The sequence below is a fragment of the Theropithecus gelada genome, chromosome X, assembly GCF_003255815.1.
Source record: "Theropithecus gelada isolate Dixy chromosome X, Tgel_1.0, whole genome shotgun sequence".
In the NCBI taxonomy this organism is placed as follows: Eukaryota; Metazoa; Chordata; class Mammalia; order Primates; family Cercopithecidae; genus Theropithecus; species Theropithecus gelada.
Genome location: NC_037689.1, coordinates 127,802,563 through 127,819,672, shown reverse-complemented (window position 1 = coordinate 127,819,672; position 17,110 = coordinate 127,802,563). Strand labels below are relative to the sequence as shown.

The following is a 17,110-nucleotide window of genomic DNA, read 5'->3' as shown; positions in this document are numbered from 1 at the left end:
TTGGAGTTGAACATATATAATTAAGACACACTAAGAAATAGTAGGCAGTTTGAGATCATATATATTAAATCTTGAATTTCTTAGCACAGACTGTCAGTGCAGTAAGAGGTTAAAGAAAAACAAGTCTGATGGTTTGCTGAGGAAGTTATAATTGAACTAAGAGTTGGGAAGGGGCAAGGAATAAATTTGAAGTTAGATACTTATTAATATGGCATTTTCCTGAATCTCTGTTACCACTTCTATTAGGTAGATATTGTGCTCATGTTAGAGGTGAGAAAATAGGTTCAAGTAATTTCTCCAGAGTCACATAATTAGTAATGGTGCAATGAGGATTTGAACTATTCAATTTGATGTCAAGTCCATGCTCTTTCCACTATACTCGAATGATGTGGACAGTATAAGGTAAGGAGAAAGGATATTCCAGGTGGAAGAAGCAGTACGAATGAGGACTTCAGGGGACACAATGAGTGTGGTATTTTCAAGTATTCAGAATATACAAATACTGAAATATGAATTAATACTTTTAATTGTCTGACTTAGAACATTCTATATGTTTTTTTGAGGTGGTATTTGGAAAAAAAGGATCAGTTCATAATATTGGTTACTTTTGGGAGAATGTGAAGATTTTTTGTTTTGGGGGTTTCTTTGTTTGGTAGGCAGACTACTGAACATGAAACAGTGTTATGCCAAGCCATGGTATCTGGCATATCTGTATAGAAGAGGAAATCAAAATGTTTTAAAAGAATGGAACCAATTTGTTAAGAGGTTTTGTTTGTGTCCTATCCTCAAATCATTGTTTTCAAGTTTTACATGTTAAGGCCATGCTAAAGGATGGTCTTAATTTTTGAGTCAAAAGTAGAAATGGCATTATTTTAGTATAGTAAAATTACTGTTAGGAATGACTGCACTTGAAAAACAAAGATATCATTGTTTAAACCAGAACCCTGAAGTTGTTTTATATTGTTTCTATTTATTCTTATAGTTGTCCCCCACAATCCACATGTCTCTCCATCACTTATATACATTCCCATTTTTATTATTTATTTATTTTTTATTTTTTGGAGGCAGAGTCTAGCATTGTGGCCCAGACTGGAGAGCAGTGGTGCCATCTCTGCTTACTGCAACCTCTGCCACTCAGGATCAAGTGATTCTCCTGCCTCAGCCTCCCAAGTAGCTGGGATTGCAGGTGTGCCCCACCGCTCCCAGCTAATTTTTGTAATTTTAGTAGAGACGAGGTTTCGTCATGTTAGCAAGGCTGGTCTCAAACTCCTGGCCTCATCTCAGTCTACCAAAGTGCTGGGATTAAAGGTGTGAGCCACCGTGCCCAGACTCTATTGCTGTTATGTTAGTTTACATCTCCTTCACTGCTTTTTAACCTAAACAATACACGGATCTTTTTTTAAAGTCAAACTAACTTGAAAAGACTTTTAAGTTACATAAACACAGTCTCTTGAAGGGAGGGAGTGAAGGGGAGAGAGAGAGAGGTAGAGATAGGTGTGTATGTGTGAGCGCATGCACATACCTATATCCTCCCTGTTTTTCAAGCTGAAAAATTGAAAAGCATGTACTTTCAGTTGTATAGCTGTTTTTCTAATAATTACTTCTACGTTTCTCAATTTTTAAAAACTCATGTACATACAGTTGTCTCTTGAATCATCATGTTTTGCCATTACCTAGTGATTTTCTATCAAGGAAGATGAGGATTTTAGTTTTCTTAAAACTTTTTCTTCCTTTTAAGCATCTCTCAATATAGTTATATCTCAATTTTTGAGTAAATCGTATTCGATGATCTTATGATGACCATAATACTGTTCACAGGTGAGCGTGGTACTGTATTAATGTACTATGATGGATACATTTCCTTTTCTGTTTTTATATATTGCTCAATTAAAATTTTCATTTTATAAGTTAGCAAAGTTTATTAAAACCTGTAGCCACTCACACCCTTCCAGAGCCTCTTTTCTTTTTTTATTTTCTGAGACAGAGTCTCACGCTGTCGCCCAGGCTGGAGTGCAGTGGCGTGATCTCAGCTTACTGCACTCCCGGGTTCCAGCAATTCTCCTGCCTCAGCCTCCCTTCTAGCTGGGATTAAAGGTGTGCGCCACCATGCACTGCAAATTTTTGTATTTTTGTTTTCAATAGAGACAGGATTTTGCCATGTGGACCACGCTGGTCTCACACTCCTGACCTCAAGTGATCTGCCCGCCTCAGCCTCCCAAAATGCTGGGATTAAGGTCGTGAGCTGCCACGCCCTGCCACTTCCTCGTCCCCTTTTTTTCTTGAGATGAAGTCTCCCAGTCACCCAGACTGGAGTGCAGTGGTGTGATCTTGGCTCACTGCACCTCCCACTCCCAGGTTCCAGCGATTCTCATGCCTCTGCCTCCCGTGTAGCTGGGAATACAGGCATGCGCCACCACCGCACCCGACCCCATGGCCTCTTAATTCACTTTTCCTACACTGTGAGACTTGTCAGGTAATCTAACAATTTAATGTTTAATATTTTAATAATATTTGGGGGGATTGGCAGGTTCCTGGGAGTGAGTGATATTCTCCTGCACTACTCTGGCTTGTTGCTCTGTAGGCCTACTGCACAGCTGTTGTCCTGGGACTTTCTTTTGTTTTTGTATTGTGCTGAATGTCAGATTTTCTGCATCCTGTGTCATTCTCCTTAAGTCTTGTTTTGGTGGATTCTTACTGAGAAAGGGTGAATGAGAGGGAAATGTTGTATAATATTGCTGGTCTTTATTCTTTTTTTTTCTTTCTTTCTTTTTTTTTTTTTTTTTTTAGAGATACGCCCTTACTCTGTTGCCTAGATTGGAGTGCAATGGTACCTTCATGGCTCACTGCAGCCCCCACCTCCTGGGGCTTAGGTGATTTTCCCACCTCAGCTTTCTGAGTAACTGGGGCTAGAGGTGCATGCCACCATGCCTGGCTAAGCTGTTCTTTATTCTTGTTTGTTTGTGTGTTTGTTTGTTTGTTTGAGTCTCACTCCATCACCCAGGCTAGAGTGCAGTGGCAGGGCCCAGTCTCAGCTTACTGCAACCACCGGCTCCCGGGTTGAGGCGATTCTTGTGCCTCTGCCTCCCAAGCAGCTAGAATTACAGGTGCGCACCACTGTGCCTAGTTAATTTTTGTATTTTTGGTAGGTACGGGGTCTCACCATGTTATCCAGGCTGGTCTCGAACTCCTGGCCTCGAGTGATCTACCTGCCTCGGCCTCCCAAAGTGCTGGGATTACAGGCCTGGGCCGCCGCACCCAGCCACTTGGCAATTTCCAGTATTCTGAAATTTCATATGTCTTTCTAGTGTAGTTTTTATTCTTGATCAACATGCTGACTGCTAGTGGGCCCTTTTGATTCTGTAGATTTATATCCATGAGAACTGGGAATTTTTCTTGTATTTTCCTTTGATTACTTCTCCTCTCCTTTTTCTCTTACTTTTGTTTTTCCTGGAACTTTTGTTAGGTGCATTTTATACCTTTGAAATTGATTTTTCTACCAATCTTGTTTTCTGTGTTTAATATATGTGTTTTTTGTCTTTTGGCTTCACATTTATTCAACTTTGACATTTGACTTTTTTTTTTTTTTTTTTTTTTACTGAATTTTGGCTGTCTTTATATAATATCGTTGTCTTATCTCTCTAAAGATGCTAATTATATCCTGTTGTCTCTTGCTCTCTGTATTATCTCTGTCTACTTTTTTTAACTTTTAAGTTCAGGGATACATGTGCAGGTTTGTTATGGGTGCACTCATGTCTTGGGGGTTTATTGTATAGGTTATTTCATCACTCAGGTATTAAGCCTAGTACGCATGAGTTATTTTTCCTAATCTTCTCCGTCCTTCCACCCTCAAGTAGGCCCCCAGCATCTGTTGTTCCCCTCTATATGTCCGTGTGTTCTCATCATTTAGCACCCACTTATAAGTGAGAACAAGTGGTATTAGGTTTTCTGTTCCTGCATTAGTTTGCTAAGGATAATGGCCTCCAGCTCCATCCATGTTCCTGCAAAGGACATGACCTTGTTCTTTTTTATGGCTACAAAGTACTCCATGGTGTATATGTACCGCATTTTCTTCATCCAGTCTACCATTGATGGGCACTTGGGTCGATTACATGTGTTTGCTCCTGTGAATAGTGCTGCAGTGAACGTATGTATACATGTGTCTTTTTGATAGAGCAGTTTACATTCTTTTGGGTATATACCTAGTAATAGAATTGCTGGGTCTGATGGTAGTTATGTTTTTAGCTCTTTGAGGAATCACCACACTGTCCTCCACAGTGGTTGAACTAATTTACACTCCCACCAACACTGTATAAATGTTCCTTTTTCTGTGCACCCTCCCCAGCGTCTGTTATTTTTTTGACTTTTGTATAATAGCCATTCTGACAGGTGAGAGATTATATCTCAGTGTGGTTTTGATTTGCATTTCTTTAATGATCAGTGATGTTTTGCTTTTTTTTATATGCTTGTTGGCTACATGTATGTCTTCTTCTGATAAGCGTCTGTTCATATCCACTGCCAACTTTTTAATGGGGTTGTTTGCTTTTTTTCTTATAAATTTGTTTAAGTTCCTTATATATGCTGGATATTAGCCCTTTGTCAGATGCATAGTTTGCAAAATTTTTCTCCCATTTATAGGTTGTTTACTCTGTCTATAGTTTTGCTGTGCAGAAGCTCTTTCGTTTAATTAGAGCCCATTTGTCAATTTTGGCTTTTGTCGTAATTACCTTTGATGTCTTTGTCATGAAGTCTTTGCCCATTCCTACGTCCAGAATGGTATTGCCTGGGTTGTCTTCCAGGGTTTTTATAGTTTTGGGTTTTACATTGAAGTCTTTGATCCATCTTGAGTTGATTTTTGTGTATGGTGTAAAGAAGGGGTCCAGTTTCAGTCTCTTGCATATGGCTAGCCAGTTATCCCGGCACCATTTATTGAATAGGGAGTCCTTTCCCCATTGTGTGTTTTTGTCAGTTTTGTCAAACGTCAGATGGTTGTAGGTGTGTGGCCTTATTTCTGGGCTCTCTATTCTGTTGCATTGGTTTATATATGTGTTTCTGTACCAGGACCATGCTGTTTTGGTTATTGTAGCCCTGTACCGTTTGAAGGCAGGTAGCATGATGCCTTCATCTTTGTTCTTTGTGCTTAGGTTTGCCTTGGCTGTCCAGGCCTTTTTTTTGGTTCCTTATGAATTTTAAAATAACTTTTTCTTGTTCTGTGAAGAATGTCATTGGTAGTTTGATAGGCATATCATTGAATCTATAAATTGCTTTGAGCAGTATGCCATTTTAACAATATTGATTCTTCTTATTCATGAGCATAGAATGTTTTTTCATGTGTTTGTGTCATCTCTGATTTCTTTCGGCAGTGTTTTGTAATTCTCATTGAAGAGATTCTTTAACCTCCCTGGTTGGCTCTATTCCTAGGTATTTTATTCTTTTTGTGGCTATTGTGAATGGGATTGTGTTCCTGATTTGGCACTTGGCTTGACTGTTGTTGGTGTATAGGAATGCCGGTGATTTTTGTACATTGATTTTGTATCCTGAGACTTTGCTGAAGTTGTTTATCAGTTTAAGGCACTTTTGGGCTGAGACTACGGGGTTTTCTAGATAGTGGCTCATGCTGTCTGCAAACAGGGGTAGTTTGACTTCCTGTCTTCCTATTTGGATGCCGTCTATTTCTTTCTCTTGCCTGATTGCGGGACTTCCAATATTGTGTTGAATAGGAATGGTGAGAGAGAGCATCCTTGCCTTGTGCTGGTTTTCCAGGGGAATGCTTCCAGCTTGTGCCCATTCCATATGATGTTGCCTGTGGGGTTGTCATAGATGGCCGTTATTATTTTGAGATGTTCCTTCAATACCTAGTTTATTGAGATTTTTTTTCTTTTTGTTTTTGAGGCAGAGTCTCACTCTGTCGCCAGGCTGGAGTGCAGTGGCACAATCTTGGCTCACTGCAACCTCCGCCTCCCGGGTTCAAGCCATTCTCCTGCCTCAGCCTCCCAAGTAGCTGGGACTGCAGGCACGCGCCACCACGCCCAGTTAATTTTTGTATTTTTAGTAGAGACAGGGTTTCACCATATTGGCCAGGATGGTCTCGATCTTTTGACCTCGTGATCCGCCCGCCTCGGCCTCCCAAATTGTGGGATTACAGGCCTGAGCCACCACACCTGGCTGTTTATTGAGAATTGTTAACACGAAGAAGTGTTGAATTCTATTGATAGCCTTTACTGTGTCTGTTGAGATAATCAGATAGTTTTTGTCGTTAGTTCTGTTTATGTGATGAATCACATTTATTGATTTGCATGTGTTGAACGAACCCTGCATCACAGGGATAAAGCCTACAGGATAGTGGTAGATAAGCTTTTTGATGAGCTGCTGTATTCGGTTTGCCAGTATTTTGTTGAGGATTTTTGCATCCATATTCATCAAAGATGTTGGCATGAAAGCTTTTTGGTTTTTTGATTATTGGTTTTTTTCGTTTTTCGTTTTTCATTTTTTTCTGAGACAGCGTCTCACTCTGCTGCCCAGGCTGTAGTGCAGTGGCACAATCTCATCTCACTGCAACCTCCGCCTCCTGGGTTCAAGCGATTCCGCTGCCCCAGCCTCCTAAATAGTTGGGCTTACAGCTGTGCACCATCATACCTGGCTAGTTTTGTTTTTTTAGTAGAGACAGGGTTTCGCCATGTTGGCCAGGCTGGTCTTGAACTCCTGGCATCAAGTGATCCGCTCACCCCGGCCTCCCAGAGTGCTGGAATTAAGGTTGTGAGCCCCTGCGCCTGGCTCCTTCTGTCACGTGTGTGTGTGTGTGTGTTTTTCAGACGAAGTCTAACGCTACCTCCCAGGCTGGAGTGCAGTGTTTGCACCTCCCCTTCCTGGGTTCCAGAGATTCTTGTTCTCTTCCTGGGTTCCAGAGATTCTCATTCCTTAGCCTCCTGGGCAGCTGGGACTACAGACATGCACCACTACCATGCCCGGTCCTATGGCCTATTAATTCACTTGTCCTACACTGTGAAACTTGTCAGGTTATCTAACAATTTAATGCTTAATATTTTGGAAGATTGGCAAGTCTCCTGGAAGTGATATTCTCCTGCACTGCTCTGGCTGTTCGCACTGTAGGCCTACTGCACAGCTGTTGTCCTGGGACTTTCTTTTGTTTTTGTGTTGTGCCAAATGTCAGATTTTCTGCATCCTGCATTGTCCTCCTTCTTAAGTCTTGTTTTGGTGGATTCTTCCTGAGAAAGAAAGGGTGAATGAGAGGGAAATGTTGTATAATATTGCTGGTCTTTATTCTTCCTTTTATTTTTTTCTGACAGGTCCTTAATCTTGCCTAGACTGGAGTGCAGTGGTGCCATCATGGCTCACTGCATCCCCAACCTCCTGGGGCTCAGGTGATTCTCCCACCTCAGCGTTCTGAGTAGCTGGGACAGAAGTACTTGCCATCATGCCTGGCTAAGCTGTTGGGTTTTTTTGTTGTTGTTGTTTTTTTTTTTTTTTTTTTTTTTTTGAGACTCAGTCTTACTCTGTTGCATAGGCTGGAGTACAGTGGGGTGATTTCATCTCACTGCAACCTCTGCCTCTTGGGTTCAAGTGATTCTTCTGCCTCTGACTCCCAAGTAGCTGGGATTACAGGCATTCACCATCACCCTGGCTAATTTTGTATTTTAGTAGAGATGGGGTTTCACCATGTTACCCAGGCTGGTCTCGAACTCTTGACCTCAAGTTAACCACCCACCTCGACCTTCCAGAGTGTTGAGATTACAGGTGTGAGCCACCGCGTGCAGCCAAGTTTTATTTTTTTGTTGTTTCTCTTCCAGGTTTTGTTATCAGGACAATGCTGGCCTCATAGAATGAGTTAGGAAGGACTTTCAGTAGAAATAGTACCAGCTCTTCTTTGTACATCTTGTAGAATTCAAGTGTGAATTCATCTGGTCCTCACCTTTTTTTTATTGGTAGGCTCTTTTTACTGGTTCAGTTTCAGAGCTCGTTATTATTCTGTTCAGGGATTCAGTTTATTTCTGGTTCAGTCTGGGGAAAGTGAATGTGTCCAGAAATTTGTTCGTTTTTTCTGGATTTTCTAGTTGGTGTCCATAGAGGTGTTCATAATATTGTCTGATGTTTATTTGTATTTTTCTGGGTTCAGTTGTAACATCTCCTTTGTTGTTTCTTATTGTGTTTATTTGGATCTTCTCTCTTCTGTATTAGTCTAGCTAGTGGCCTATTTTATTAATTTTTTCAAAAAAACAGCTACCGGATTCATTGATCTTTTGAAGGGTTTTTCTTTTCTCAGTCTCCTTCAGTTCAACTCTGATTTTGGATATTTCTTGTCTTCTCTGTCAGCTTTGGGATTGGTTTGCTCTTCTTGGTTCTCTAGTTCTTTTTGTTGTCATGGTAGGATGTTAAATTGAGATGTCTTTTTGATGTGGGTGTTTAGTGGTCTCTTTACATAATCCCATACTTCTCAGAAGTCTTGTTTGTTCTTTTTCATTCTTTTTTCCCTATATTTTTTTGGCTATCTTAGAAAGCCAGTCTTCAAGCTCTGAGATTCTTTCCTCTGCTTGTTCTGTTCTACTATTAATACTTGTGATTGCATTTTGAAATTCTTGTATGTTTTTTAGCTCTATCAGGTCAGTTGTGTTCTTTTCTATACTGGCTATTTTGTCTGTCAGCTCCTGTATTGTTTTATTATGATTCTTAGCTTTCTTGGATTAGATTTCAGTGTACTCCTGCATCTCAATGACCTTTATACCTGTTCATATTCTGAATTCTTTTTTCTGTCCTTTCAGCCATCTCAGCCCCCTTCAGAACCCTTGGTGGAGAGCTAGCGTGGTTATTTGGAGGAAAGAAGGCACTCTGGCTTTTTGAGTTGTCAGAGTTCTTTTGCTGGTTCTTTCTCTTCTTTGTGGGCTTATGTTCCTTCAGTCTTTGAAGTTGCTGTCTTTTGGGTTTTGTTTTTTTTTTTCTTCTATCTGATGACCTTAAGAGTTTGATTGTGGTATAAGATAGATTCAGTCAACTGGCTTCATTTCTAGATTTTAGGGGGCCAAGGCTCAGCTTACAACTCCCGGAGTGCATGCTCTAATTTTGCAGGACTGATATTGGGCCTCCGCTTTTTTCTCTGGCTTCTCAAGTTTAGGAACCCACTGTGCTAGGGGGACTGAGGTGCTCATGTACCTCTTGTCCCAGCATGCCAATGGGTGGTGCCAGCCAAACTGTTTTGTAGGGCAGTGACAGCAGGGTCCGTTCCTGTTCACACATGCCAGTGGCAGCAGCAGCACAGCAGAGTGCACATTCATCAGCTGCTGCAGGATGCTAGCAGCTTCTGCATGGACTTTCGCAGAAGCGGCAGAGGCAGCATGGCTCAGGGGTGCAGGGGCTCCAGCCGGCAACTTTGCATATGGTCATGCTGGTGGTGACATCAGCGTGGGGATGGGTCACTGGCCAGTGCAGGACTGTATGCGCTCTTTGTACATGTTGATACAGGCAGAGATGGCTGCTCAGGGTCGGGGAGGGTCCACTGTTCTCTGTGCCTAGTTACATTCTAGTGGCAGTGGTGGCTCAGGGTCAGGGTGCTGGTGGGTACAGGGCTTGCGGGCTCTGTGCTCACCAAGGCTCCGACTACAACGGCATTATGGCAGAGGAGGGTGGGCGGAGTGCACTCCCACTGGCAGCAGGCAGGGCAAAGTGCACATACACATGTGTGCTTACAGGGCAGGGAAGGCACGATCCACCTGCGCACATACACACTGACTGGCAAAGTGATGTGGAGGGAGGCCATGGACCCCGGGTAAGCAGGAGTGGAGAGAATGAGCAGGTGGGCCAGTGCATGGCCACAGGAGCAACCCTGCTGGAGCTCTCTGCTGGTCAAACCTGGACGGCCAGCTCAGGAGCTATGATGAGGGCCATCAGGGCACCCTAGGCTGTACTGCAAAAGGGAATGGGCAGGCTGGGGCCCCAGGACAGGACAGCAGACCAAAGAGTGCTCAGGTCAGACTGGTCCTGTCTGATGGGCAAGGCCACCCTGCAGAGTTCAGGTCTGACAGTTCCTCTAGTGCTACAGTCTCTTATAGAAACAAGCAGAGCCTAGGGGGATGAGCATCCCAGGCTGTGCTCCAATACAGATGCTCCTGCAGCAAACCCTCTGGGCTCCACACTGGCTCACGTGCTGCCTCTATCGCTTCTCTAAGCAGCTCTCCCTGCCAACCAAAGTGTCCGTGATGATCGAGGGATTTTCTGCTGCCGGGATCCCAAGAGGTCTGTGGCAAGAGTGAGCTGCTGTTTGCCAGTTCAACTCACCCATTCCCCTGGAGTCATTAGGGGCCAGGAACCAGTCCCTGTGCACAGTAGCCCCATGTGGGCTTCCCAGTTTCCTCCGGCTTCATTCCAGCTTCTGTGTCTTCCCTCAGCCCACTCAGTGCCTCCCCTTTGAAGATCTGTTAGGAGTACACCAGTCGTCCCAGTTTCTTGGTGGCAGCTGTTCCACCTAGCTGTATCTAGTCCGCCATCCTGCGTAGCTCTCGGTTTTCTTTAAAATCCTTTAATCTGTTTTATTGCTTTGGTGTTTCACATTGAAGGTTTTCCTCAATTTTCTGGTACTCATTGGTTGTCCACCCATATTTAAGAGTGAGGCACTAAAATGCTTCCCAGGAGATCTGAGTTTGGTCAGAACTTGTAGGCTGGTGATATTCACAGTATGTTTTTTACTCAGTTTCTTCAAATGAGAAATGTCTAATCTGTCCTGGAATGGAATTAAATTTCACTTAATTTCCGTATTTTCAGTCTAGGACATTATCCCTGCTTTGCTCTGTGCCTGATATACCTCAATCTGGTTCCATTCTTCTAGTATATCTCCTACCTATTTTCTCTTAGTTTATCTCCCTTGTTTATACAAGTGGAGTTTTTTTTTTTTCAGATAATAGCTAACAAATCTTTGTTGTAGATATAATCATTCTAGTCATATAACTAAAACTCACTTTGGATTTGATCCTAAAATGTATTGGCCACTGTAAATGACTACTATCCTTCATTATCTATCTGTCTAGCCAAGTTTAACTAGTTTAGATCTTAGAGATTTAGTTCTGAGTTTATTTCTTTTGCTACCATGTACTGATTACAAGGCAGAGATGGCCACTCAGGGTTGGGAAGGGTCCACTGTAGACCATGTCTGTAGTCCCAGCTGCTCAGGAGGCTGAGGCACGAGAATCAAGTCAGAAGGCTGGGCGTGGTGGCTCACGCCTTTAATCCCAGCACTTTGGGAGGCCGAAGCAGGCAGATCACTTGAGGTCAGGAGTTTGAGACCAGCCTGGTCAACATGGTGAAACCCCGTCCCTACTAAAAATATAAAACTTAACTGGGCGTAGCAGTGGGCACGTGTAATCCCAGCTACTTGGGAGGCTGAGGAAGGAGAATCGTTGGAACCCGGGAGGCGGAGGTTGCAGTGAGCTGAGATCACACCTGGGCAATAAGAGCAAAACTCCGTCTCAAAAACAAAGAAATATCAAGTCACTAATTGCTATTAGGATTATTAAAGTGCATCTTAAATATCATACTGTGTATTGCACAAAAAATATTTTTCTCTTTGAAAACAAAGTTTGCTTCTCTCCTTTTGAAAATTAGACATTTCAAAAATGGCAGAACTCTTTATGGAATGTGAAGAAGAAGAGCTAGAGCCATGGCAGAAGAAAGTAGAAGAAACTCAGGATGAGGATGACGATGAACTGATCTTTGTTGGAGAGATATCAAGTTCAAAACCAGCCATATCAAGTAAGCATTTACTTTCAGTGAAGTAACGTTTCATAAGATGGTTGTTTCTGATGGAAGATATATGGGATATCTTATCTGTCCTTGATACTGTTGTTCTTCTGTAAGGAGTTAGAGGTAAGAGGGAGAGTAAAGGTCTGTAAGAACTTGTGAGAATCAAAGCGAGAATGTAGTTGAGGACTGGAGTAAGGAGGTGAGAGGTTAAAATATCAGATGTGAGCAAAAGGAAATAACTAAGTTAATTGAGGGTTAAGATGACCTGAACAACATTGTAAGCCTTCTGAGATTGAAAATCATAATTTTTAATGGAGCCAAGTAGCCTGTTTGTTAATTTTTTTTTCTCCCTTAAACTCAGATGTACAGAAAATGAAGTGTTTGGAATACTTTTCTTAAAATATCATAATATGCTAAATAAGTTTGTGTGTCTCATGGGGGTTCTAATGTCTAAGTAACTGCCTCATCAAAGTATCATCTTGATATATGACTATAAAATGCATAGGTGCTGCATCATTATAGAATCTCTGGTCTGTCTACCAGCATGTGCTGTAGCCTCTGGCTACACCCATCTTCTGCGACTACTGTTTATATTCATGAAGGAGGGAGGGCCTGGTTTTCCAGCACTATGCTTGGACAATGCAGGCAGTCAGCACACGTAAGTCTTCATGGCTTTCTGGCAAAACATGTCCAGTACCTTTGTGGATTGTTAGATTTCTGTTAGAGTAAGTAGACTTGGCATTATTATAATGTTAAAGTGAAGATATTGGTGATGCTTGTTAGAGTATCTTCTCCCTGTAATCCTAGCAGTTCAGGAGGCCGAAGTGGGTGCATCACTTGAGGCCAGGAGTTTGAGACCAGCCTGGCCAACATGGTGAAAGCCCCTCTGTACTATAAAGATACAAAAATTAGCCAGGCGTGGTGGCGCGTGCCTATGTTCCCAGCTATGCAGTAGGCTGAGGCATGAGAGTCGCCTGAACCTGGAGGCAGAGGTTGCAGTGAGCCAAGATCACGTCACTGCACTCCAGCCTAGGCAAGAGAGTAAGACTATGTCTCAAAAAAAAAAAAAAAAAAAAAAAAAGTCCTCAGAAGTGTGTAAAGTTCAAGGGACAACATAACTGAATTTCAGGAGAGAAAGAGGAAACAGATCTTTTTTCATTTTATTTACTTTTTTTAGGCCTGGAGAAGTCAAGGAATGTAGCCAGCAAACCAGTCTTCTTTCTTACCATGGCAATGAGTAATAGTGTGGTTAAGAGATGAGTTTTAAATTTTCTGAAAGCCTAGTTCTTTCTTCTCTTGGCTCTAAACTTGGGATAGCATTTCTACTCAGTTTTATCAGAGGGAGAATAATTTAGCTATTGAATTCTCAATGTCATTTCCTGTGGCAAATTGGGAGGTTCTAAGTGGAGAGCCACTTAAATTATTAAATGAGCTAGACATATTTGACATATTTATTGTTGATAGTAGAATAGAATATTCTCTTATTTCAAGTCACTGTTTTAATTTTTATGCTGAAATATTACCATATTTCAAAATTATCACTCAAATCATCTTATTGAAGCATGACAATTAAGATTCAAGTTGGATTTATATTGATTGTAGATGACTTAGTAGTACTCAACCAAAACAATGTGTATTAGTTTTCAGAGATTCTACCAAAAAGGGTATTGGACCCAATATTGATAACTCAGAATTTAAGTGATTTTATTGATGTTTTATTTGTGAGCTATAAAATATTTTAGCATATGGAATATCATCTAAATGTTCCTATGGAACTACAATGAAGGCAGGCGAAGGAGAGGAAAAAACTTGTGATTGGTAGACTATAACCACCAAAAAGTAAAAATAGCTCTTAGTGGATTAATACTTATCCTGAATTTCTGAATGAAAACATTATCAAGTTGTTTGAGGAGATTTTTCTTCTAGAAGACTTCTGTAATGTTTACTCATAAAATACTAAATTTCTATGATCAGAAAGCAACCCTACTTTTGTGTGACCCTTCACTTTTATCCTGACCTCAAGTGATGCACCCACTTTGGCCTCCCGAACTGCTAGGATTACAGGGAGAAGATACTCTAATAAGCATCACCAATATCTTCACTTTAACATTATAATAATGCCAAGCCTAATTACTCTAACAGAAGTCTAGCAATCCACAAAGGTACTAGACATTGATAGAATTGTTTCATGGGATCTGGTTCTTTTCTTTTTGTTTTTTTTGAGACGGAGTCTTGCTCTGTCGCCCAGGCTGGAGTGCAGTGCGCTATCTCAGCTCATTGCAAGCTCTGCCTCCCAGGTTCACACCATTCTCCTGCCTCAGCCTCCCGAGTAGCTGGGACTACAGGTGCCCGCCACCACGCCCGGCTAAATTTTTTGTATTTTTAGTAGAGACAGGGTTTCACCGTGTTAGCCAGGATGGTCTCAATCTCCTGACTTCGTGATCTGCCTGTTTCAGCCTCCCAAAGTACTGGGATTGCAGATGTGAGCCACAGCGCCCAGCCGGGATCTGGTTCTTTTCTACTAGGAGAGAAAAAAGGAAAATTGTTGAAGTTTTATGGGATTTGTTAATGCTTTGTACCTTTTCCTGATAAGCAATTTTAAGCAAATCACTATTCTTCCAAATTTCAATTTGACCCCTCAGTAACCTAGAAGTTATGGAGTTCATATGGGCACAAGGGTGTGCAATCTTAAACTGATCCAGAGGGTTTTGTGAGGCTCAAATTGATTTCTAGTGTGGTAATAGATTTGAAACCCCTTACACTAATCAGATACTCTGGAACTACAGGTTTAATTTAGTCTGTAGTCTCTGATAATTTCCTATTCAGAACTCAAGAGTAATGGTACAGAAAGTTAATCCAGTCAGCCCTCCCATCATGAAACTTCCAGATTTTTAGAGGTGTGAATGTGGCACAGAGTTGGGGAAGGGTTTGATTTCAAGTCACGGGAATCTGAATCTGTACACAATCCTGTCACCATTAAAGGAAAGAAATATGCTTCAATTATTGGTTATGTAAAGATATATTTTTGGAGGAATTTTTCTATTAGTGTAAATTTCTTTCACATAACAAATTTTAAAATAAATATAATTTTATAGATATTTTGAACAGAGGCCACTCCAGCTCATCTTCAAAAGGAATAAAGAGTGAGCCACACAGTCCAGGTACAGTATTACTGTAGTATTTCCATTTTAAAGTGAAATATTTTGATATAATTGGTTGTATAGAAATATATTCAATATGTTGTGTAATTTTAAAATACAGGTATTCCTGAAATATTCAGGACTGCAAGTCAACGCTACAGAGACCCACCATCAAATCCAGTGGCTGCCTTGCCTAGATTTCATCCTGTATCTAAACCTTCACAAAGCTCTGTTACTGTTGAGAATGTGTCTAAACCTGTAAGTGTTTATAAAATTACACAATTGGCCAGGCGCGGTGGCTCACGCCTGTAATGCCAGCACTCTGGGAGGCCGAGGTGGGAGGATCACGAGGTCAGGAGATCAACACCATCCTGGCTAACACAGTGAAACCCCGTCTCTACTAAAAAATACAAAAAATTAGCTGGGTGTGGTGGTGGGCACCTGTAGTCCCAGCTACTCGGGAGGCTGAGGCAGGAGAATGGCGTGAACCCGGGAGGCGGAGCTTGCAGTGAGCCAAGATCACACCATTACACTCCAGCACTCCAGCCTGGGCGACAGAGTGAGACTCCATCTCAAAAAAAAAAAAAAAAAAAAATTGGCTGTTACAATACTGTGTTAAAAATGTGATCTATCAGCCGGGTGCAGTGGCTCATACCTGTAATCTTTGACACTTTGGGAGGCCAAGGCAGGCAGATCGCTTGAGCCCAGGAGTTCGAGACCAGCCTGGCCAACATGGCAAGACCACATCTCTACAAAAATACAAAAAATTAGCTGGGCATAGTGGTGCCCCACTTGTAGTCCCAGCTACTCAGGAGGCTGAGGTGGGAGGATCGCTTGAGCCCTGGAGGTCAAGGCTGCAGTGAGCCAAGATCATACCGCTGCATTCCAGCCTGGGTGACAGGGTGAGATCCTGATTCAAGAAAAAAACAAAAGCCAACACAAACCCCCAAAATTGTGAACTATCATAGCTAGTTACCTTTTCAGTAGAAAAATTATCCCCATCTTTATGATATAACTCAACCAAAACCCAAAATAATAACTGCAGGAATTATCCACCACACCCAGTTAATTTTTGTATTTTTAGTAGAGACGGGGTTTCGCCATGGTGGCCAGGCTAGTCTCGAACTCCTGACCTCAAGTGATCTGCCCCCCTTGGCCTCCCAAAGTGTGGAGTTACAGGCGTGAGCCACCGTGCCAAGCTGAGGTAGGCACTATTATTATTCCCATTTTATAGTTGAGGAAACTCAGGCTCAGAGAGGATAAATGATTCACTCAGGGACACACAGCTGGTAAGTGATGGATCTGGTATTTCAATCCAGGATAACCCAGAATTTTTAAAATATTCATATACACACATCCATTTATACATTTAAGCATATACTTTATTTAGGGACAGGGTCTTGCTCTGTCACCCAGTCTGAAATGCAGTAGCATGATCATAGCTCACTGCAGCCTCCAACTCCTGGGCTCAAGTGATCCGTCCACTTCAGCCTCCTAAGTAGCTGGGACTACAGGCATGTACCACGATGCGCAACTAATTTGGCTTTTAATTATTTTTTAGAGATGGCAGGTCGGGGGGGTCTCACTATGTTGCCCAGGCTGGTTTTGAACTCCTGGCCTCAAGCTATCCTCTGCCTCAGCCACCCAAAGTGTTAGGATTACAGGCGTGAGCCACTGCTCAGCCCTGTTAAGTATGTACTTTTTAAATGGAAGCACTACCTTAGAGCATTGGTGTACCCTTAAAATTCCCTAAGTCTCTTTCAGGGGTCTGTGAGGTTAAAACTATTGTCACAGACATTTGTGCTCTTCACTGTGTTGACATTGTAAAACTCTTCAAGTGATTGTAATGTGCAGCCAGAATTGAGAATGACAAATATTCTTGAATGAATTGAGAATCCTGCATAAGGAAATTTTGTTTAAAAATTTTATATCTGTTTCATTATCTGTGTCTCAACTCTTTCAGGCAGGGAAGGAGAGTATTATCTCTTTTAAAGCGAGTGTGATATAGCTTAAGGACACAGACTTTGTACAATCAGGCAGACCTTAGTTCTGATTCCAGCTCCTTCATCTGTAACAGGCTGGGTTGTACTGGGAACCTTAACTACAAGATATTTTAGTTTACCTATTTATAAAATGTGAGATAATATTACGTCTTTATTAGTACTGTTATGATGGCTATTAATACAATACATGTACTGTGAAAGAGGCAAGTACATTTTAAATACATA

General features: G+C 41.8%; 1 protein-coding gene across 1 annotated transcript in view; it reads left to right on the top strand.

The window, feature by feature from the left end:
- Positions 1-17,110, top strand: part of ZNF280C (zinc finger protein 280C) — a 66,459-nt gene that overhangs the window by 9,734 nt on the left and 39,615 nt on the right. The window contains exons 3-5 of the mRNA XM_025372499.1: positions 11,605-11,751; positions 14,838-14,903; positions 15,004-15,140. Coding sequence (XP_025228284.1) covers positions 11,605-11,751; positions 14,838-14,903; positions 15,004-15,140 — 350 coding nt within the window. The remainder of the gene's footprint in view (positions 1-11,604; positions 11,752-14,837; positions 14,904-15,003; positions 15,141-17,110) is intronic.